Raw genomic sequence first — 24,714 nt, 5'->3', positions numbered from 1 at the left:
GCATGGGCAGTGAAAAAAGGTCAAACCTCTAATAAAACATTTCACCCATGTAAAGCAACAGGAAATCTCCTCCAGGAAACCCTCCCTGCTACCCAAATTACAGGAATGTGAAACATATATTTTAGAAAATATTTTATATTTAAGGACAATATGTAAATGAGATGTATATAAATCATTTCCCCCACCCAGATCATGGAAATGGTGTCCCACGTTTGTGAATTCTCTGATGTTGAACAAGATACCGTTTAACTTTAAAACATTTCCCACACTCAGAACACGGAAATGGTTTCTCGTTTGTGTGAGTTACTTGATGTTTAACGAGAACTGAATTATTTGCAAAGCATTTGCCGCACTTCGAACATGAAAATGGTTTATGACCTGTGTGACTTCTCTCGTGTGTAACAAGATGATATTTAAATGTAAAAGATTTTCCACACTGAAAACATGGAAATGGTTTCTCACCTGTGTGAATTATATGATGTTTAACAAGATCTGATTTGTTTGCAAAACATTTTCCACACTCAGAGCACGTAAATGGTTTCTCACCCGTGTGCGTTCTCTTATGTCTAATGAGATGCGATTTGTTTGTAAAACATTTCCCACACTCCGAGCATGGAAATGGTTTCTCACCTGTGTGACTCCTCTGATGTCTAACGAGATGTGATTTGTTTGCAAACCATTTCCCACACTCCGAGCATGGAAATGGTCTCTCACCTGTGTGATTGCTTTGATGTTTAACAAGTACTGATTTGTTAGTAAAACATTTCCCACACTCAGAGCATGAAAATGGTTTCTCACCTGTGTGAATTCTCTGATGTTTAACAAGAAGATATTTGCATGTAAAACATTCTGAACACTCAGAACATGGAAATGGCCTCTCACCTGTGTGCATACTCCGATGTCTAACAAGATGTGATTTCTGTGCAAAACATTTCCCACACTCAGGACATGAATATGGTTTCTCACCTGTGTGACTTCTCTGGTGTCTAACAAAGACTGACTGATGTGTATAACATTTCCCACACTGAGAGCAGGAAAAGATTTTATCACCCCTATGAGCTGGACTCTGTGTAGTAATATCTGAATTATCAATCGAGCATTCCTTAAAATGAGTGGGAGCAGATGATATATTTTCATTGTGAAGTGCTGGATGTATATTGGGGATTATGCGGTTGTCCTCATTAGACTCTTGAATGATGATATCTTCTATTTTAAAATCTGGAGAGAAAGTGAGATGTCGTTCTGAGGTTTTCCTGCTTTTGTGGTCATTGGCTGAAAACAAAATAAATGAATGAAAAATACATTTATTTTTCATGTTTAATTCAATTTCCCAGCTGTGAACATTTTTTATCACAATTATAAATGTACAAACAACAAATATGGCTCTTGTTGGACAGATAAAGAATTGTATAAAAATATAACACAACTACACGATCAAGCATCAAACACAGTAAGGGGTAAATTTACTAACAATCGAGATAGGTCGAGATGACCATCTCGGGTGATTTATTGATTTTTTTCCCTGCTTGCAAATATACTAAAGGCAAAAGTCGGGCGAGTTAAAGAGAGATTTCTCTCATCTCACTCGTAAAACTCGGGTGAGATAGCAATCTCAAATCTTATCACCATCGTGCCAAATCGGAAGTAATTTTCACCTAAAACATACATCTCTCAAATTTACCAAAAATCGGGATGATAAGTTCGGGTGAGATAGGAGCAAACTCTCTGTCCAAATCACTTTTCAAACTCTCAACCCCCTGAGCTGCGAGATGGTCAGAAACATGGTAAATGGTGAAAATAGGGATATGTTAAAAAAATTATGTGAAGTCCCCCCCTCCCCCAAAAGACTAACCAGCCCTGGGCTTGCCAGCCTGTCCTGGTTCTTAATTTACAGGGAAAAAAATGTGTAGGGTTCCACTGTAAATTACGAACCAGCACCAGGCAGCAGGGACAGAGCTGGTTTTAAATATACGGAGAAAAAAAATGACGTGAGGTCTCCCGTATATTTAAAACCAGCCCTGGACCCTTTCTAACGGGGGACTGATGCCACAGCCAGGTGTGCCCTTTCACCGGGCCCCCCAGCTGCAGCATCAGCCCTGACTGTTAGTCAGTCCAGGCCAGGGATCCCTGGGGAGTTGGTGACCCCCCCCAATAAAGGGGTCCCCCTCTCCAGGGCACCCCTGGCCTAGGCTGATAGCCCGGGGCTATCCCTGCCACCCCTGGGTGGTTGGTTGATAGTGTTAGGTGTAGTGTAAAAACTTAATGTTTCATCAATGTCTTTACAGTGGAACTACAGGTCCCAGCAAGGCCCCCCCGCATGCTGGTACTTAGGTACTTGGAGAACCACAAGTACCAGCATGCGGGGCATTAAGGGCCCACTGGTACCTGTAGTTCACCTGTAAAGAAATGGTTAATAAAACACACAACACACCGTGATAATAAAGCTTTATTGCATCCATAAACACACTTACACATACTCACCCGGTTCCAGATGTTCATGTCCCCCTGTCAACGTAAAGTATCCCAACGTATTACCTGTAAAAAAAAGATCCAATACTCACCTTTTATGTCCATCGATGTTCTCCACAGAAATCCAATACGTGGCCCGGATACAGTGTAACACTACGCTTCTGCATGGTGGTACACTGCGCTAATGTCTGCTTGTGGGAACGAGTTCACATCAGTACCGGGCCGCTGGCCAATCAGCGGCGGCTAACATTAGCGGCCGCTCATTGGCTAGGACCCACGTGGAGGAGCCGCTCATTGGCGAATAGCAGCTCCTCCATAGCTCGGGAGAGATTTGCAGAGAGAAAACACTGCAATCTCGGGTGAGTAATCTGCAAAACCAGTTACTCGGGAGAGATATCTCGTTCTAATTCACCATCGGCAAACTCGTTTAGACTCAAATCGCCTGTTGGTAAATTTGGTCAAATAAAAGGGATTAAATCACCCGAATTTTGGCGAGTTCCAGCGAGATAAATCACTTTGAAAGTCGGGACCAGCTCGAATTTTAGTAAATTTACCCCTAAGTATCACATTTCTCTATCTCATTTCTGTTTGGTAACACAGCGACGGCCAGATATCGGTACATGGTGAACGGCGATTGTGTAATTATGTGGTAGTTTGTAGTAATGCCGTGGTCATTTCTGGAATATAAACAGCATGGTGTGAATGTTTCAGGTTAATATCAGATGGTAACCATTTTAGATCTTGCTGTATAACGGTGCCCCCTTTATGCAAGTGTCTTTGGGGTGAGCCGCGTTCCACGGTCTCACAGATGGGTCACGGACCTGCCTTTAGTGTCTCTAGGATGCTTGTAATTGGCAATGTGATAATACAGTTTTATAATAAACAGGAATATTATTGAATAATCAATTGTTAATGAAATACACGTCTCTTTACTTTAGTACATTTTGTGTGTAATCTTTCTTGAATAAAATTATGTTAATGGTTTTAAAGGTATTTTTCCTGGGCATAATCTTGTGAGGAAGTTATTATGAAGGTATATAAGTTACTATTTGTGATACATTATTAAATGATAAAAATAGATTATTTCCTTTACGAATAGGATATTAATATGAGGAAACCAAAAAAGAAGGATTTCAGATTGGCGCTGAACGGGGATGCGCTTTATCAGCTTAGATAAGAGAAAGCTTTCGCTCCCCTCACTGTACCAAAACTCAAGGGCACCAATAACCTTCTCACGGCAAAACCTATCGGTCACTTTACAATTCTAATCCTGTGAGCGGTCTTGGATACAGGGAACCACCCACTCTTCAAACGCTCTGTTTGGACTTTGAAACAGCCCACACATGGCGGAGCTGCTCCTCTATATCCAACTCCACCTTCCCCTCCTGTTTGTGTTCTCCTGGGTCATTGAGTGCTAAAGTATTTTACACTCAGTTGTCTAAATATTTCACTGTTTCATTTTACTTCTTCTAGATTGTTTCAACCTGTTCGCATTGGTTTCCTCTGTAACTTTTTAATTTATCCCTATATGGTTCTATGGACACTTGGTGGCCTATAACTAATATAATAAAACAATAAAATATAGTAGTCAACAGGAAAGTTCACGGGCAATGTCGCAGGGCTTATCAGTGATGGAATAACTAAGGTGATCTTCCTTGTACAGATGTATGAGATACACCAGAGAGTGTGGGGAGGAGACTGGTCAGATCTCTGGGCTAGTAACACACAGTGACATGATGTGAGGAGGAGAGCAGGAGTATAATAGGGGCTGATGGCTCCTGATGTATGAGATACACCAGAGAGTGTGGGGAGGAGACTGGTCAGATCTCTGGGCTGGTAACACACAGTGACATGATGTGAGGAGGAAAGCAGGAGTATAATAGGGGCTGATGGCTCCTGATGTATGAGATACACCAGAGAGTGTGGGGAGGAGACTGGTCAGATCTCTAGGCTGGTAACACACAGTGACATGATGTGAGGGGGAGAGCAGGAGTATAATAGGGGCTGATGGCTCCTGATGTATGAGATACACCAGAGAGTGTGGGGAGGAGACTGGTCAGATCTCTGGGCTGGTAACACACAGTGACATGATGTGAGGGGGAGAGCAGGAGTATAATAGGGGCTGATGGCTCCTGATGTATGAGATACACCAGAGAGTGTGGGGTGGAGATTGGTCAGATCTCTGGGCTGGTAACACACAGTGACATGAAGTGAGGATAATAGCAGGAGTATAATAGGGGCTGATGGCTCCTGATGTATGAGATACACCAGAGAGTGTGGGGAGGAGACTGGTCAGATCTCTGGGCTGGTAACACACAGTGACATGATGTGAGGGGGAGAGCAGGAGTATAATAGGGGCTGATGGCTCCTGACTCTCTCACTGGGCAGATACATTTCCCTCATTAGTTTGTACTGACAGAGGGTGTATGACAAGAGATTGCTATAGTAACTGAACAAAGAAAATATGTGACTCTCTACTGTAATAAGTGTTTATTACTCACCAGTGCTGATATCTGTAGGGATTTCCTCCTCCTTACACTGCTGATCACCCCTCACATACGTCTCTTCTTCTCCCTCTATATCTTCTGCCTTTATATCAGTCACATATGTCTCTTCTTCTCCCTCTATATCTTCTACCTTTATATCAGTCACATATGTCTCTTCTTCTCTCTCTCCATTTTCTACATTAATATTAACCAGGTCTTCAACCTACATAACCCACAAAACAATTATATTTTAACCCTGTAAAGCCTCACACATCAAATAAAAGGCAGAAAATTCTCTGGAAATTAAAATTCTTGGTGGGCATTTTGAGAAAATAAAAAATTATTTGCACATATGAAATTTTTTGTATCATGGCAATTTGTTTGACAACATATCTTGTTTAGAAATAAAAAAAAAATAATTGCAGTTGAAAACCTTTCCATTGCTTTGGTTCATTTTATTTATTTTTCCCAAACACATTTCAAACAATCTTTTTATTTTCCCCTGTGGTATGCGAAAAAAAGTTTCTGTCCTTGTTTAGGCAAAAGTGAACTTTCAATTTTCCACTTTAAGTATGTGAGAGGCGATTGCCAGCGCAATTCTTTCATTGCTGTCGAGTTTCCCATGTTGGCAAATGATCAATGCCATCCTTTCTCACATCGGGTGACACCCTAGAGGTTGGGCTTTTGCGGGAAGGGGCTTTTGGTTCTGCAGAGCAGGACAGTCGGCCTCACTTGATTTTCCCTTTCCTACGCTTGTGAGAGAGATCCTTTGCAGGGACATTGGTTTCTTCCAGGGCTCCAGTTTCTACTGATGTCTTCTGTAGAGGTTTTACGCATTGATGACTCCTACTGTGACAGTGTACCACCAAGTATACATATACCACCTTCGGTATTGGTGTTGAACTTGTAAAGTGTGTACAGCATATCAAGGAGGTCAACATCTCCTATGACCTTGTATGTCTCAACGATGGCTGGTCTGAGAACAATTATGTGGGTTTTGAATTTTCGGTGCCAATGTTTCACATTTCCCATTGGGTCCTTGCCAACAAAAGAAGAAATTTAGGTTTATACATTTGTTGTCGAACCATCTGACGATGATATTTTCCTGGTTTACTCTATAATCCAGTGACCCTCTTCCCCTTTTCTTATAAACTTTTTCATCCATCATGTCATGGTTTTTTACCCTGTTCATTCAGACTGTGCCTATGTAGTGGATTCCTCTTTCCTTCAAGTGATTGACCAGTGAAGCCGATGTAAAATACTGGTCTGCAAGGACTTTGTGATGTTTTCTTTCGGGAAGTGTTGACATCATCTTTAGGAAAATGTCTCCAGAAACACCAACATACTTGTCACCATGGTCTATATTTTCTGCTCCTTGGCAAACATCAAACTCATAAAGAAAGCCACTTTGTCCAGCTCGTGTCCACATCTTAAACCCCCATTTGTGAGGTTTTGCTGGCATGTAGACATGTAGATGAGTTTCCCTTGAAAATGATTATCAGTTCATCAACTGCATGATGATCTTCAGAAGGTACGGACAGAAACTATTCTCTTAGTCTATGTAACCATGGCCTGGGTTTCCATATCTTATATCTTTCTTCGCATCGTCCGACACAGCCAGGTTGTCCTGAAAGTGAATCAATGTCAGCAGTTTCATGTATCGATCTTGACACATCACATCACAGATTATGAAGTGCTTGGTCTCGGTCCCCCAATAGGCTCGTACATTGGGCACAAAAAAACAAAAAAATCTGCGCTGTCTCTATATTATATCACTAAATGATTGATGCGATTGGTGAATACAGACATGTGAGTATATATAATAAATTTCATACATAATACCAACACATACTATTATAACATTTTAAAAAACAACAAATAATAAATGTACAAATACAATCACTGATATAGTAAATATACAGTAATACAATTGTTGCAAGTGGTTGTAATTGATCCCCCTACAATCCAATAATGGAAAAAAAGGGGGTGTACTAGAGTCTGGTACTGCAGAGCGCTCTATATAAACCAAAACTACAATGTGTCCACAGAAGAAAAAAAAAAATATATATATAGTTACTAACAGCTGTTAATGTAGCATAAAAAATGGAGCTGAGAATCCTATCCGGTGGACGAAGAGCAAATGTGTAAAAAGTTCACCGTTAATAGCCCAACTCGTACAGTATTAAGAGACTGATATCCTGAATGGAGAAGCTTGTTTGTACGGCCAATAATATAATAACCTAAGCAGATTCCCGAATAATACACAAGTCAGTATCAAGGACTCGATGTTCTCAGTTTAAATATAGCCGATATAGCCACCGGGCTAATGATAGAGAAAACTGGCCAAACCAGATGAACCTGGATCAGCTGCACTGCAATTCACAGTGCTGCTGATAGTACTCACGGGCTGAAGAACCAGCAAATATGGGGGCCCCCCTTGTGGTTCTATCCTCTGGTTCCTGATACCATCCGTCGTGCCGTATATCCAAATAAGAAGCTGCCGGTAAGATGTATAGCAACACTGAAGCGTCAGCTAGCAACAATAAATCCGGTGATTGAAGGTCCCGGCTAACGCGTTTCGTCACATTGGGAACCTGCACTAAACCCGTGTGCACGTGCAGTGTTTTCCATAAAGCTGAATGGCACCATGAAGCAGCCGGGGAAAGGAGAGGGGGAGGGCACCGCACACAGTTATCCCCTCCCACCCGGCATCCCACCCACTGCCAGGCAGCCTGCAGGCATTAGAGGGGGCAGCTGTAAATCCACAATGCCTGCAGCGGTGGCACTATGAGGCAGCTGGGGAAAGGAGGGGGGCACCGCACACCCTCATCCCTTCCCACTTGGCAACCCACCCACTGCCAGACAACCTCTGGAGTCTGCAATGCCTGCAGCTTGCCTTCGGTGCAGGGTGGGCTGCGCTCATTGAGCACCTCCGCTGCACACAATGCGTTCTACTGGCCAGTTACTGGCCAGGCAGAGCACCCATCAAAAAGGTTTTGGGGAGGACACTGATGTACATACCCATCACTTGTTCAATCTCAGTGGCTGTAGTGTTCACATACTTTCCCTCTTTCTGTACGCTGCACAAATTGGTTTATTCTGCGGTTTCCTGTAGCATCTCGTCAGTAACAAACTGTTTGAAATACATTTACAGTGTCCAGATAGTCCTGTCTTCTGAGACTGCCTCAGCGCATTCATAAAATTCAACAGACGGAGGTTCCAGCTGTTCCTTTCTCCACCAATGCTCTTTGCCTCTTGCCAAGTGCTTTGTTGCTGTGTCCAGCCCTGTTGCTTTTGGGATGGTCTACACTTTCATCTTCCAAGTCTTCCTCATCACTATTATCTGACCTTATACCCTGTAAGCATTTTGGCCCTCATTCAGAGGCGGTCGGAGGATGCAAGCGGTCGCTCAGAAACTGGGCGGCCGCTTGCATCCTGACCGGCCACCTCTGTTTTGGTCGTTAGGCTGTGGGTTTACACCCACAGCTCTAACGACCGCTAGGGTGATGGTCGCGATGGTCATAGACCATCGTGACCATCGGGGCTTACAACGAGACCCTAGGGTAGGGTCTCACTTGTCGTAAGCCCCGGAGAGCTTCTGGCTCTGTCAGAGCCGGAAGCTCTCCACTGACATCACTAGTGATGTCAGTGGGGCCTCCCCCAAACGGCAGGCGTTCCCATGGGAACGCCTCCGTTTGGGCTGCCACCCCCCCGGTCCGCCTTCCAAACGGGGCGAGCTGTCAATCAACATCGACAGCTCGCGCCCTTTGGAAAGAGACCCGCTACGACCGGCGCTGTCGGTCGTAGCGGGTCTCACGCATGCGCACGATGGAGCCGGCTCCCTCATGCGCATGTGCACTGGACAAACATCGAGGCGGCCGTGCGGTCGTAGACCATACGGCCGCCTCTGAATGAAGCCCTTTGTACCAAGTGAGCCATTGCAACTTCCTTCTGATTACGGTGATGGGCAGGTTGCACATATAAAACATCCATATGAATATCTTAATTTTCACTCTAGATAGATCTTATTTCAAACATTATTTAGTTTAAGTAAATAATCGAATTGTATATTTTGTATTGGGATATGCATAATGCACCTTCATTTGAGGAGCTTCAGTTTCCGAAGCAGTATCAGGAATTGGTTGCGGATGGAAACCATAGTTGGAAATGGAAAGGGCTTTCCTTCGTGGATAATGGAGTTCCACTGATATACATAAACTCAGGCAGGGGGAGCAGATCTAATCAGTGGTTTGTTGGAATTTGGAATACATCTATATGTATTGTTCTAGACTTTGATAGACAGGTTCCATTTGGTCGTTGGGTTGACAATGATAGCCTGACAACAGATCCAGGTTAACCTGCAGAAAGCTCTCTGAGGGCCTCTACCAGAGACTCTGGATTGTGGGCAGCCATGTAATTTATAAATGTGCTGAAAAAATAAATCAGCCATTTGGGGTGCTGTCGGGTGGCTTCTTACGAGGGACGAAATGGGCGATTTTTGTGAATCCACAACAGCGAAAACAATTATGAGACCATGTAAAGGGATATAATTGAATCGGGAGAAAAATAAAAACCACCGGGCTTGTCTACATTTTTAGAGGGCCTGATTCAGAGCCGCTCGTTCGCTCTGAGCGATGTTCGCACATCTGCGCATGCGTATGGGTTGTAGTACGCATGCGCGAACCAGTCAGTGCGGTCGAAAATCGTGTGCTCGCAAAATAGCGAATGCCTGCTAATTTGAGTGACAGGATGAGGCGTTTGTGGGTGTTAACAGAGGAAGGTGCTTGAAAACGGGGAGTGGAGATCTGAACACAGGCGTGCCAAACGGTCAAAACGGGCGTTTTAAGGGTGTGCATAATTAACAAAGCAGCGTCATCGACCACGTCACTTGGTGGTCTTTTAACCTGAACTGCTCGCATGATTGCAGTAGGAAAATGCTACCACAAGCACTGCGAGCAGTTCATACGCCTTTCAATGTACTCGATTAATCAAATAAATAGCGGAGATGACGTATGATGCGAGCGGCCAGGGGGCGTTCTTTCCAAAATAGTGAGCGCATGTTTCGTTCGCTCATTCAGACATAGAGGCGTCAACAGACCGCAAAGAGCGAGCACTTAATTTAAATAGCCAGCCTCTTTTTCTGAACGAGCGTCCGCAAATAGCGTCTGGCTCTGAATCGGGCCCAGAGGTTGTGCAGCCAGAACCTTTCCAAAACAATCTGCATGTGGTCTCAATGCTCCACAGATTAGACTGTCGTCCAGATAGATAATGACAAGCTTATCTAAGAAAACATCATTGACATAGAATTGGAAAGTTGAAAGGGGCATCCTAAAGACCACACAACATAACTAAATATTTGAAATGGCCATAACAAGATCTGAAAACAGTTTTCAACTTATCTCTCGGATGAATGCGAATCAAGTTTGGTAATGGAGTTGTGGGCTCGACAATCTACATAAGACCATATACATCCATCTTTCTCTAGAGTCTTTAGTTCTGGTCCTGATTGTCCAAATCAATGGACAGTCATACTGTTGAAGAGTAAAAGTTAAGTAGACGTAACAAGAAGGGATTTCTAAGGACATGTATATGTGATTGACTATTAGAGGAGCTTGTGATCTTGGACCCCCATTCCCTCTCTTCTTGGAGTTGGGGCTTTGAAGTTTCCCAGAGACTTTCTCCAATTTGGACATTGTGCATAGGAAATGCGTGGTGCCGAGATTCAATTCCAATCTTCATTGTTTCTCCTTAGCAAAGGTTGTGGATCATTCACCTTTAGGAAGAGTGGGAGGATAACTAGATGTGTTAGCGTAATGAGGTACTCCATAAACACAATGGGATCTCCACCTTTTCTAACCGATACTCTGTTAAATGCGCATTAGTTCTGATACACTGATGAACTCCTATAATCCTTGCAAAGAATTCATATCTAGCCAGCTCATCTTTTATACAGTCATTCAGACCATGATGGAATTGGTAACGTTTGGCTGCTTACTTCCATTATGTGTCACCCATCCAAGTACAGAATTCAAATTGAATAATACAGAACTGAGCAAGACCCCAAAAGGACTTCAGTCGAGGTAGTTCATGGGGGTCTCATCACTCAGCCAAAAGCTTCCAGAACCATGAGAAGATAATCCAACAGAAAATTCTGTCTCTACATATAGGGAGTGGTCGACGCCAATAATTCCACTTCCAACAGCATCAATCTTGCTTTTAAAATACCCGTGGAATAGGTCCAAGGATGCCTAGGAAAACACCAAATTGTCAAGGAGCCAGAAAATTGTTTATATTGAGACCAATCGCCATCAAACTTCTCTGGCGATTTGATCTGAGGCTCCATATCAGGAGTGGGAGCCAGCCTATGGGGTATGCGCTGCCTGAGAGGTGTATATTATATGCAACTGACCCTACATAATTGTCAATTACGCCTCCAGCATTTGAATGCCAATTCCGTGGTCTGTACAATGGATCTTGTATAATCCATTTTGTGACTAAGTTATTCTGTCACAAAATAAGGTAAGACTTAAGGTTGTCCGCATGGCAGGAGACCAGAGTTAGGTAACAGGTAGTATGCATACAAAGATACAGGCAGGGATTTTCCGGAAAACATGGTCTTCGGCTAGGGCCGGTACATGAAAAGGTCAGGGAGTCCAAGACAAAAGTTCAGCCAAGGATTGTTCAGGAAATGTAGTAAGGAAGTTCCAAAGTCAATAACAGGAGCAATTCATGAGCAGCTTTTTTATTCCAGGAGACTTGTCGATGACCAAACCCAGATTGCTGGGCTGAGCTTCCTTAAATAGGCAAACTCCTATGAAGTCAGCATTCCAAGATGACAGGAGACAGCAGGGGCAGACATGCGCAGACTATGTCTTCTTCCGGAGGGGGAAAGGCTCCATCAACAGCCAACGACTGCAAAGGTGGAGGACAGCCATATGAATTGTGCAGATCACAGGGAGTAGGTGCAATGAAGACTCCTAGCACTGGACCTCTTCTTGGGTGCTCGCAGTACACCACCCAATCGGGCGAGTACCCCCGGTGACAATGTAGCAAATATGATACAGTTGGTGTTATCGGGTTTTAACAATTTCTCATTTCATTAATAGACATTACATATTAGAATCATATAGTGACAGTCACTTTGGTATATTGGTGAGACCCTAAATCCCACCTACCTGCTCCTCTTGTGGGATCCTGTGATTCTCCTCTGTACAATCCTGGGAATAAATAGGATGGGGACATCTCTCTGGTGTATTTCTGTTACTGGGTCCATCTGTAGGAGACACACAGTGACTGAGTACATTGTGTATATATATGATTATCAGGTGATGTGTCTATATAGGGGGCCCCATACCTGCTCCCCCCTGTACAATACATGACAGTCTCCTCTTACCCAGTGATGTGAGGGGCCAGTAGATAAGAGATTGTTGTAGTGACTAAGGAGAATATGTGACTTTTCTGTAATAAGTGTTTATTACTCACCTGGGCTGATATCTGTAGGGATTTCCTCCTCCTTACACTGCTGATCACCCCTCACATACGTCTCTTCTTCTCCATTTATATCCTCCGCCTTATTATCAGTCACATACGTCTCTTCTTCTCCCTTTATATCTTCTGCCTTTATATCAGTCACATACGTCTCTTCTTCTCCCTCTATATCTTCTGCCTTTATATCAGTCACATACGTCTCTTCTCTCTCTGTATCTTCTGAGTTCGTATTAGTCACATACGTCTCTTCTTCTCCCTCTATATCTTCTGCCTTCATATCGGTCACATATGTCTCTTCTTCTCCCTCTATATCTTCTGCCTTCATATCGGTCACATATGTCTCTTCTTCTCCCTCTATATCTTCTGCCTTTATATCGGTCACATACGTCTCTTCTCCCTCTGTATCAGTCAGATCACCACCCTAAATAACCCACAAAATAATAAAACAACACATATATACTGTCCAATTACATTAATATAAACAGAAGAATATCAGTGTATAAGAAGCAAATATGGTTAGAAGGGGAGAAGATTCAGCCTTTGCTGGTAAATTTAAAGTGCTAAAGTTACTGCCACCGTACTCTATAGTCCATAGTATCCAATGTTACCCAATTCGAGGTGAGAGAAAGTGGGGTTTCTGTAATTAAGTTAAATCCCTTTCTCTTAGTCCATTGGGGATACTGGAGTCAGGACATTGGGGTATAGAGATGTGGAGCAGAAACTTTTTTTAAAAACTCAGACACCTACCCCTCTATACCCTGGTTGCTGGATAAGAAAACCAATAGAAGAGGGGGTGGGGGGGCAACATCCTCAAACGAGTGCAAGAATCCCCACAAGGACAACACACACAAATAGTGTAAATGGGGGACCTCCATTGTCCCCCCATGGGCTAAGAGAAAATGATTTATCGTAAACAGAAAAATCCCATTTTCTCAGACAGCCATTGGGGTACAATGAATTCAGTACATTGCAGAAATCCCAAAGCTGATCCTAAGCGAGTGTGGTCTCAGAAGTCACAGTGCGAAGCTGGAATATCAGGATACAAAAGGTTTAGGTATGGACTGACGACCAGGTGACCATCTGGCTGACAAGCTCCAAAGAGGCACCATGCCACCCACCAAAGACGCACCCACTGATCTAGTGGAATGGGCCTTCAAAGCTTCAGGTTTGTGAACATTGTACAGAAAATCTGTCTTGTGCAAGTCCTGGGTCCTATGGGCTTCGATCCGCAACACCCTGACGACATCCAGAGAATGACAAAAGTCCTCTTTGTCCAGACACCCTGTGTACATCAACCATTGATACACCCGCGACACTCCTATATCACTCCCCCTGAACGGACCATGTTTGCAGGCTTTTCTAGCCACATCCTAATCACCGTCCCATCACTTTTTCGCCACAATTCTTATGCCGTCTGTCCTAATCGCAGCAGCGCTATGTGCGTGACGCATGTGCCGTAGATTTCAGCATTTGTAGGAAATCACTCAACTACGTGACTATCAGGCCCTAACGCTTGAATTTACAAGAACTTTCAAGGAGCTGAGCCCTCACCCACTTCCAGGGAGAAACATGAAGGTGGGAAACCTATATGTGATATTAATTTTCTACACCTAAAAGGAAATACTTGGCCTAAACAGGCTTGTGATCTCGGAGTGTGGTCTAAATTACACTTTTGGAAAAACCAATAGCCGTAAAGCTCACAATATATATCGCTGGCCAGTATTAACATCAATATTAGTGTTATGCGTCTAAAGAAAAAAAATTATACTTTTTTCTAAAATTGTGTTGAAAAAATAGATATTCTTGAACTGAATCAATCATAATATAACCCGACAACTTTTGAGCGGTTTTTGGACAAAATATTTATTGAGTTAAGTAGTACATTTATTGGGCACAATTTTCTAAGTGGCGGCCTGACGGCGGGTTCTATTCTATTCTAAACCCTGGCGGTTTGGTGGCGGGTTCTATTCTGTTCTAAACCCCGGGAGTTTGGTGGCGGTTTCACAGCAGTTGCTAAATGACAGCCCTGTTCTATTCTATTCTAAAATGTGTTTTGACAGCAGTTTTGAAGCGGTTTTGGCCTTAGTAAATCTGCAGATAGCCAAACCGCCGTCAAACCACAGTCAAAACACATTTTAGAATAGAACAGAATTTAGAAACTGCTGCAAAATAACTACCAAATCACAGGGGTTTAGAACAGAATAGAACCCGCCACTAAACCGCCGGGGTTTAGAACAGAATAGAAACCGCCACCAAACCGCCGCTTAGTAAATTTCAGTATTAAATACATGTATGTTAATTTGCGCTGTCTGTTACTTTGGACTTGTGTGGTGGACCTGAACCACTCCTGAAGAGCTGGGCCACCATCACAGGAGTACCCAAATGGGCTGTTTGTCAGACGACTCAAAATCTGGCTACCTCTAGCTGTCCAAGTCTGTCTATCTCGCTGCAGCCCAACACGGAAAGTGTACAACTGACCCCTGAAAGACTCACCCCTTAACTTACCACAAAAACAAATGGGGAGGGCCACGGAAAGTGTTTACTTCACTGTTGAACAAAAAGGTCCGAGACCCTTTTTAGACTTAGCGTCAGCTCTTTGAGTATGAAGACAGGTGCACAGCAAGTTCCAACTGCTGAGGCAGAAATCCTGGCCCCAAGAAAGCCCATACAAATGGGGGCTTCCACTAGATACACTGTGTGACAAGCAGCACCTACAAAGTTAGGGTTGTGGTCTTTTCTATTGAGGTTTCTGGGCCACTGCTAATTCCCAGTTCGGATGATGTGGCCTTGGCAGCTGGATTCCAGCATTTACTCTGCCATTGATCATCAGTGCTCTCGTAGTCTCCACCCATGAGCTGGATCTCAGAACCCTGCTCTTGTAACACGTTACCGAGGTCATCAGGACAATATCCGAACCTTGTGGCACAGGGTCACCAGATGTAGCAAATCTGATCCATCAGAACTCTTAACTCATCCCTAGCTCACCATCAAAACCATGTCTTCAGTTAATCAAGGCCACTGCTCGGGCCATCAACCTTGATTCCGCTCTCACAATGACTTGTTGTTTTCAATCACTTATCCTCTATTTACTGTTAGTGGTCTTAGAGTTATGGGTCTTCTTAGGCAGGGGCTCCCACTCCGCCATCAATTCCATTAGGAGAAAACAGAGGTACTACAATCTGTGGGGCACCTTCTGCACAGGCTTGGTCCATGTTTCAGCCAGCTGGTCATCCTAGTGAGCGTAAGATGGGATAGAATCGGTTTCTTCCTATGCTCAAACAGCAAATTGGCTGGAGAATCTGAGTCCTCACTGTCCACAACAGAACTCACTAGATCCTTTAACTCCCATCTTCCCTCTCTGGAGAGAATCTGAGGATGCATATTCCTCTACGAGTAGGGTATGGATATTTATGCAAGCTCAGCAGTAGCCTCGCCCGAATAAATGTGTCACGCCCGAGGATTGGTTTGGATAGGAACAGGCATGGGAGGCTGAAGGCTGAGTGTAGAGAAACTTGGGTGATTTTAACCAGGACCTCCTCATATAGGTATATGAGGATATGGTGATGAATGAGATGCCCGAAGGCGATGACAGGATAAAGAAAGTCTATTTTATTAATAAGTGGGATAATGTGTCTTGCTTTGATAAAAGTCCGATGTTGAAGAACAGCAACTTGATTTTCTATACTTTAATGTAGTTGATCGGTAAGGACTGATGGTGATAATTTAATGTAGTTGATTGGTAAAGACTGATGACACTTTAATGAAGATAATCTGTAAGGACCGATGATACTTGAATGTAGTTGATCGGTAAGGACCGATGATGATACTTGAATGTAGTTGATCGGTAAGGACAGATGATGATACTTGAATGTAGTTGATCGGTTAAGGACCGATGATGATACTTGAATGTAGTTGATCGGTAAGGACCGATGGTAACATGAGAGATAATTCCCAATGGCAATTCCAGACTGCAGCAGATTATATTGTAGTCTGGTTCCAGGTAAGGGAAATAGAATAGGACGCACTGGACCTTTCAGATTAGGAGTATGCGGGAGCTCAGTACTTGAGCTGTAACTTCAGCAAGAAGTGACGTTGTATAGGCAACAGAGGCCAGTCAGGAAATGGAATTTATAGGGCAGGATCCCTGATGATTGGATACTGCGGTCAGCAGGTCAGAAGGTAGTGTTCTGAATGGAGGCATAGTGTCAGGGTACAGAGTCCAAGTTGGACACGCCCATATCCCCGTTCTGGAGGGAACTCCGGCGTGCGGCCTGTATTTCACCATGCTGGTTAGGAGTAGAAGGCCGCAGAGAACCATCGGCATGCCCAAACATCAGCCGGGCGCATGGCATACAGCCCGGATGGACTTCTGTGCCATCCTGGATAGGCACCAGGGAGGTAAGAAAGCAGTTTTAATAGTGCAGATCGTGACAAAATGGGCCAAGATTTATCCACAACTCACAGGTGAGTGCATCCACTGCCCCTCCGCCTCACGTCATGCCCACCTCTCCTGGCCTGGGCATGGACGTGAGGGGGAGGAAAACACTTTTGCTACTGTTCCTCCTCCAAATCTAACCCTATAGGCTGGACGACATCCTATACGAGCAGCGTTTGCAAACCGAAACCCGGAGCGATGTCTTCGGCATCGGAATGTGTCCTCACGATACAAAGAAGCTAATCCATGGAGAAAAATGGTTAATTTATTGTGGTCCGTGTAATAGTGCGAACCATCCCATTTCTGGTGGAAGCATTGAATTATTTTACCAATATTTTTACATTACATAAAAGTTATTGCATTTAGTGATCCACGTTTTGTTTGTGGATTTGTGATTGTGTGTTCTCTCCCGGGCATAGAACAGAAAGATAGGATAAATCTGCACAATCCAGGACAGAGACAGCAAAGAGGCTGCTGTCTCCTGAACATGGCCGTGGGGACTGATCTGGGAAAAACCTTTACCACCCGTCCAGAGTCCAGCACGGTAGAATGGCAAAGGATGTCCCTCTCCATGTCTCGCGTGGCACTACACCATAGAGAGAATTCATGAACCGTGGCTGCAGAACCCGCTCAGGAGAATCAGCAAATTACTTTTAGAGCTGATCTTTGGTGCTAAGTTGGTGCTAATGGCTGGAGGTGTAGTGTCTCTTGCGCTTCCTTTGATGTCCATTTTTTGGTTCTGCCCCAGACATCCCCACCTTTGCAGCCCCAAAAGAGACGCCTGGTTACAGTGGTCAGTTAACCTTAACTGAGGATACCAGGCAGCCATTGGGGTTATAGTGGGAGGAGCGGTCAGAGTCCCTGTTCGACTTCTAAGCCCCAATGTACTGACTCCAGTATACCCCAATCCATGGTATGACTCTAAATCCCACCTACCTGATGCTCCTGTGGGGTCCTGTGATTCTCCTGTGTACAATCCTGGGAATAAAGAGGACGGGGACATCTCTCTGGGGTATTTCTGTTACTGAGTCCATCTGTGGGAGACACACAGTGACTGAGTACATTGTATATATGTGATTATCAAGTGATATGTGTATATATACACATATCTGATACCCCCAGCAAATACAAGATAGTCTCCTCTTACCCAGTGATGTGAGGGGCCGGTGATTCTCAATCATCACGTCCTTGTACAGACCCCTGTGTTCCTCTATATACTCCCCCTCCTGCATGGAGACATAGACAGTGACATCCTGACACCTTATAGGAACCTGACACACATGATACAGTCATCACCCAGACACATCCCATGGTGTTACTGTATAATGTCCCATTCCCAGCAGTCACCTCTCCAGTCATCACCCAGACACATCCCCTGGTGTTACTGTATAATGGGCCTGATTCAGACCCACTCGCGAGCGGCTGTCCGCTCGCAAGTGGGTCGATGTTCTGGACTGAGCATGCGCACGACGGAGGGAGCTCCGTCGTGCGCATGCGCCAGACGCGACGAGCGAAGGAAAGTCCTTCGCTCGTTGTGTCTGATCAAAGGGGGCGTGCTGTCGATGTTGATTGACAGCACGCCCCCTTTGGTAGGCGTGCCTCCCTGACGGGGGCGTTCCCACGGGAACGCCTCCCGTCAGAAGCCGGCCCACTGACATCACTAGTGACGTCAGTGGGAGTGATTTTGGCTCTGATAGAGCCAAAATCACTCCAGAGCTTGCGGTTGAAAACCTCAACCGCAGGCTCCGGCTCGCAGTTTCGATGGTCGCGATGGTCTCGACCATCGCGGCCATCAAACTGCACGCTCGTATAGCCTGTGGGTGGTGACCTACAGCTATACGAGCGTCCAGGAGGACGCTCCATTTTCATGGAGGCCGGCCCTCATTCAGAGCGTGCGCTCTGCTCAGAGCGTACGGCTCTGAATGAGGGCCAATGTCCCATTCCCAGCAGTCACCTCTCCAGTCATCACCCAGACACATCCCCCGGTGTTACTGTATAATGTCCCATTCCCAGCAGTCACCTCTCCAGTCATCACCCAGACACATCCCCCGGTGTTACTGTATAATGTCCCATTCCCAGCAGTCACCTCTCCAGTCATCACCCAGACACATCCCCTGGTGTTACTGTATAATGTCCCATTCCCAGCAGTCACCTCTCCAGTCATCACCCAGACACATCCCCTGGTGTTACTGTATAATGTCCCATTCCCAGCAGTCACCTCTCCAGTCATCACCCAGACACATCCCCTGGTGTTACTGTATAATGTCCCATTCCCAGCAGTCACCTCTCCAGTCATCACCCAGACACATCCCCTGGTGTTACTGTATAATGTCCCCTTCCCAGCAGTCACCTCTCCAGTCATCACCCAGACACATCCCCCGGTGTTACTGTATAATGTCCCATTCCCAGCAGTCACCTCTCCAGTCAGCAGCTGAATGATCTTGTTGGTAAGTTCCAGGATCTTCTGGTCATTGTGTCTCTCATGTATCAGTGAGTGAGGTGTAGGCACCGTGATGGGTCTCAGGGTCCTGCTCTGTCCTCCTGAGACATTGGGATGGCTGCCGGGTGTCTCACACTCACCGGATGTTTTCCTCACTATTGTGTAATCCTGTGTATTAGGGAAGACAGCAAATATCACTGTATGCACTCTCAGATCCCCTCAAATCCCCAGTCATGTCCCTGTATTATTACTATAGATATAAGTGATGTCACTGTGACTCCCAGATCCCCTCACCTCCCCAGTCATGTCCCTGTATTATTACTATAGATATAAGTGATGTCACTGTGACACCCCCAGATCCCCTCACCTCCCCAGTCATGTCCCTGTATTATTACTATAGATATAAGTGATGTCACTGTGACACTCCCAGATCCTCTCACCTCCCCAGTCATATCCCTGTATTATTACTATAGATATAAGTGATGTCACTGTGACACTCCCAGATCCCCTCACCTCCCCAGTCATGTCCCTGTATTATTACTATAGATATAAGTGATGTCACTGTGACACCCCCAGATCCCCTCACCTCCCCAGTCATGTCCCTGTATTATTACTATAGATATAAGTGATGTCACTGTGACGCCCCCAGATCCCCCTCACCTCCCCAGTCATGTCCCTGTATTATTACTATAGATATAAGTGATGTCACTGTGACACTCCCAGATCCCCTCACCTCCCCAGTCATGTCCCTGTATTATTACTATAGATATAAGTGATCTCACTGTGACACTCCCAGATCCCCTCACCTCCCCAGTCATGTCCCTGTATTATTACTATAGATATAAGTGATGTCACTGTGACACTCCCAGATCCCCTCACCTCCCCAGTCATGTCCCTGTATTATTACTATAGATATAAGTGATGTCACTGTGACACTCCCAGATCCTCTCACCTCCCCAGTCATGTCCCTGTATTATTACTATAGGTATAAGTGATGTCACTGTGACGCTCCCAGATCCCCTCACCTCCCCAGTCATGTCCCTGTATTATTACTATAGATATAAGTGATGACACTGTGACACTCCCAGATCCCCTCACCTCCCCAGTCATGTCCCTGTATTATTACTATAGAGATAAGTGATGTCACTGTGACGCTCCCAGATCCCCTCACCTCCCCAGTCATGTCCCTGTATTATTACTATAGAGATAAGTGATGTCACTGTGACACTCCCAGATCCCCTCACCTCCCCAGTCATGTCCCTGTATTATTGCTATAGATATAAGTGATGTCACTGTGACACTCCCAGATCCCCTCACCTCCCCAGTCATGTCCCTGTATTATTACTATAGATATAAGTGATGTCACTGTGACACCCCCAGATCCTCTCACCTCCCCGGTCATGTCCCTGTATTATTACTATAGATATAAGAGATGTCACTGTGACACTCCCAGATCCCCTCACCTCCCCAGTCATGTCCCTGTATTATTACTATAGATATAAGTGATGTCACTGTGACACTCCCAGATCCCCTCACCTCCCCAGTCATGTCCCTGTATTATTACTATAGATATAAGTGATGTCACTGTGACACCCCCAGATCCCCTCACCTCCCCAGTCATGTCCCTGTATTATTACTATAGATATAAGTGATGTCACTGTGACGCTCCCAGATCCTCTCACCTCCCCAGTCATGTCCCTGTATTATTACTATAGATATAAGTGATGTCACTGTGACACGCCCAGATCCCCTCACCTCCCCAGTCATGTCCCTGTATTATTACTATAGATATAAGTGATGTCACTGTGACATTCCCAGATCCTCTCACCTCCCCAGTCATGTCCCTGTATTATTGCTATAGATATAAGTGATGTCACTGTGACACCCCCAGATCCCCTCACCTCCCCAGTCATGTCCCTGTATTATTACTATAGATATAAGTGATGTCACTGTGACATTCCCAGATCCTCTCACCTCCCCAGTCATGTCCCTGTATTATTGCTATAGATATAAGTGATGTCACTGTGACACTCCCAGATCCCCTCACCTCCCCAGTCATGTCCCAGTATTATTACTATAGATATAAGTGATGTCACTGTGACACCCCCAGATCCCCTCACCTCCCCAGTCATGTCCCTGTATTATGACTATAGATGTAAGTGATGTCACTGTGACACTCCCAGATCCCCTCACCTCCCCAGTCATGTCCCTGTATTATTACTATAGATATAAGTGATGTCACTGTGACACTCCCATATCCCCTGACCTCCCCAGTCATGTCCCTGTATTATTACTATAGATATAAGTGATGTCACCGTGACACCCCCAGACCCTCTCACCTCCCCAGTCATGTCCCTGTATTATTACTATAGATATAAGTAATGTCACTGTGACACTCCCAGATCCCCTCACCTCCCCAGTCATGTCCCTGTATTATTACTATAGATATAAGTGATGTCACTGTTACATCCCCAGACCCTCTCACCTCCCCAGTCAGTAGGTAGATGATCTCCAGGGTGAGATGTAAGATCCTCTCAGTCCTGTGACTCCCGTCCTTGTCCATCCTTAGTGAATCAGTGAGAATACAGAATGTGTGACGTGTAATAAAGGCTCTGGCTCCTCACAGCAGGACTGCCTAGGATGAAATAGAATATACATCACATTGAACACAAGTAACACAGTGAGGACAATAACTACACAAGGGCACAAGATGGCAGCAGAGGCCATCAGAGCAGGCAGCAAGTGGGGCAGTACTATGGGTGGCACAGTCTTCGGGCCTGATTGTGAGTGTTACGCAGTCCGTACTCGGCAGCATCGGGCTATCAGGTTGGCATCCTGCACAGGCATCCCTGTGACCCCGGGAATGGCAGCATGTGACCTGCTTCCATGCAGCGAATTCCTGTAACAATCACCTAGCACTGCAGGGGATTAACCCTAGCAGCTGCATCTCATCACCTAGCACTACAGGGGAGTAACGCTAGCAGCTGCGTCTCATCACCTAGCACTACAGGGGTGTCACGCTAGCAGCTGTGTCTCATCACCTAGCACTGCAGGGGAGTAACGCTAGCAGCTGCGTCTCATCACCTAGCACTGCAGGGGAGTAACGTTAGTAGCTGCGCCTCACTTGCGTCCCAAGTATAAAGGCGTCCATTAGTTGAGGATCAGCTGGTGGCGCCAGTAAATGCGGCACATCCGGGAACTCGTAGGGTCCCGGTTATGGGGGTCGCAATGAGGCTCCACAGGATCCGTTCTGCGTATACACACCGTGGCCTGCGTTCTGCGCCCTGCTCGTTACTAATAGCGCTGGCGCCATAGAGACTGACGGCTGATGTTATACAGAGACAGCGTATGGGCCACCGTACACCCTCCATCGCTGCCTCACCCCAGGAGCTGACACTCCATGACCTCACATGGGCCTCATTATACTCTGACCAGGGAACACATTACCTGTGTGACAGGAAGCAGAGACCCAGACGTGACAGCCCCCAATCACCGGACCCGGGAAACACCGGACTGCGGGACTCAGGAGCGGAGGACGGACAACAACAAAATGGCCGCCGGACGCCCTAGCGACCGGAGTACAACAGGAACATGGCGCCGCAAATACATCTCTGCCCCTAGTGACAGGACACGTGGTGACGTCATGCGGACATCTGATTATCCTGTATGTACTGAGCAGCTGCTGGCGGCGGCCACCAGGGGGAGAGCGTGTGACACAGAGGTATCCGGGACAGTCACAGGACTCCGGGAACATGGCCGCCGCTCTCCTGTACTGAGGACAATTATTATTATACTACGCTCCGGGGATCGCTGCTGCTGCTGGTGACGGGGATATGGCGGAGGCTGTGTCACAGGTATATCTGCGGCTTATGGAGGGCGAATGTCTGCATGGGGGCACAGTGCGCGTATGGGGGTTGTGTGCTGGTCATTATGTTGGTATGGGGGTTGTGTGCTGGTCACTGTGTGGGTATGGGGGCACTGTGTGGGTATGGGGGTTGTTTGCTGGGCACTATGTGGGTATGGGGGCACTGTGTGGGTATGGGGGTTGTGTGCTGGTCACTGTGTGGGTATGGGGGCACTGTGTGGGTATGGGGGTTGTTTGCTGGGCACTATGTGGGTATGGGGGCACTGTGTGGGTATGGGGGTTGTATGCTGGGCACTATGTGGGTATGGGGGCACTGTGTGGGTATGGGGGTTGTATGCTGGGCACTATGTGGGTATGGGGGTTGTATACTGGGCACTGTGAGTATGGGGGTTGTGTGCTGGTCACTGTGAGTATGGGGGTTGTATGCTGGGCACTGTGTGGGTATGGGGGTTGTATACTGGGCACTATGTGGGTATGGGGGCACTGTGTGGGTATGGGGGTTGTGTGCTGGTCATTATGTTGGTATGGGGGTTGTGTGCTGGTCACTGTGTGGGTATGGGGGTTGTATGCTGGGCACTATGTGGGTATGGGGGCACTGTGTGGGTATGGGGGTTGTATGCTGGGCACTATGTGGGTATGGGGGCACTGTGTGGTTATGGGGGTTGTATGCTGGGCACTATGTGGGTATGGGGGCACTGTGTGGGTATGGGGGTTGTATACTGGGCACTATGTGGGTATGGGGCACTGTGTGGGTATGGGGGTTGTATACTGGGCACTATGTGGGTATGGGAGCACAGTGCGCGTATGGGGGTTGTATACTGGGCACTATGTGGGTATGGGGGCACAGTGCGTGCATGGGGGTTGTGTGCTGGTCACTATGTTGGTATGGGGGTTGTGTGCTGGTCACTGTGAGTATGGGGGTTGTATGCTGGGCACTGTGTGGGTATGGGGGTTGTATACTGGGCACTATGTGGGTATGGGGGCACTGTGTGGGTATGGGGGTTGTGTGTTGGTCACTATGTGGGTATGGGAGTTGTGTGCTGGACACTGTGTGGGTGTGGGGGTTTTATGCTGGGCACTATGTGGGTATGGGGGCACTGTGTGGGTATGGGGGTTGTGTTTTGGTCACTATGTGGGTATGGGGGTTGTATACTGGGCACTATGTGGGTATGGGGCCACTGTTGTGGTATGGGGGTTGTATACTGGGCACTATGTGGGTATGGGGGCACTGTGTGTATGGGGGTTGAATGCTGGGCACTTTGTGCATATGGGGGTTGTGTCCTGGGCACTGTGTGGGTATGGGGGTTGTGTGTTGGTCACTATGTGGGTATGGGGGTTGTATACTGGGCACTATGGGTATGGGGCATTGTGGGTATGGAGGTTCTATGCTGGGCACTATGTGGGTATGGGGGTTGTGTGTTGGTCACTATGTGGGTATGGGGGTTGTATACTGGGCTCCTTGTGGGTATGGGGGTTGTATGCTGGTCACTTTGTGGGTATGGGGGCACTGTGTGTGTGTATGGGGGTTGTG

General features: G+C 46.1%; 2 protein-coding genes across 3 annotated transcripts in view; one reads left to right on the top strand and one right to left on the bottom strand.

Moving 5' to 3' along the window:
• Positions 1-24,714, top strand: part of LOC148431496 (uncharacterized) — a 137,475-nt gene that overhangs the window by 82,248 nt on the left and 30,513 nt on the right. The gene's annotated exons all lie outside the window — the stretch shown is intronic.
• LOC148431497 (uncharacterized) lies at positions 150-22,846 on the bottom strand. 2 transcript variants are annotated; one of them, XM_088465983.1, is made up of 9 exons: positions 22,766-22,846; positions 21,804-21,953; positions 19,295-19,486; positions 18,026-18,104; positions 17,815-17,912; positions 12,438-12,864; positions 12,131-12,228; positions 4,971-5,178; positions 150-1,272 (listed from the first exon to the last, which is right to left on the bottom strand). In XM_088465983.1, exons 2-9 carry the CDS (start codon positions 21,879-21,881, stop codon positions 191-193), a joined length of 2,262 nt encoding a protein of 753 aa, XP_088322109.1. In that variant the 5' UTR covers positions 21,882-21,953; positions 22,766-22,846; the 3' UTR covers positions 150-190. The 2 variants fall into 2 exon arrangements, with proteins under 2 accessions (XP_088322109.1, XP_088322110.1); XM_088465984.1 differs by having other exon boundaries at positions 21,804-21,949.

Source organism: Taudactylus pleione, unplaced genomic scaffold, assembly GCF_031769625.1.
Source record: "Taudactylus pleione unplaced genomic scaffold, aTauple2 ptg002219l, whole genome shotgun sequence".
Lineage (NCBI taxonomy): Eukaryota > Metazoa > Chordata > Amphibia > Anura > Myobatrachidae > Taudactylus > Taudactylus pleione.
Note: the sequence above shows the minus strand (reverse complement) of the source record. Positions and strands in the feature narration are given on the sequence as shown.

Excerpts from the sequence above, each read along its gene's own strand:
- LOC148431497 (XM_088465983.1), bottom strand. The coding sequence starts at position 21,881 with ATGGACAAGGACGGGAGTCACAGGACTGAGAGGATCTTACATCTCACC. Across the intron at positions 18,105-19,294 it reads TTCAGCTGCTGACTGGAGAG|GAGGGGGAGTATATAGAGGA; the intron begins GTGACTGCTGGG and ends GTCTCCATGCAG. Across the intron at positions 12,865-17,814 it reads GGACCCCACAGGAGCATCAG|GGTGGTGATCTGACTGATAC; the intron begins GTAGGTGGGATT and ends TGGGTTATTTAG.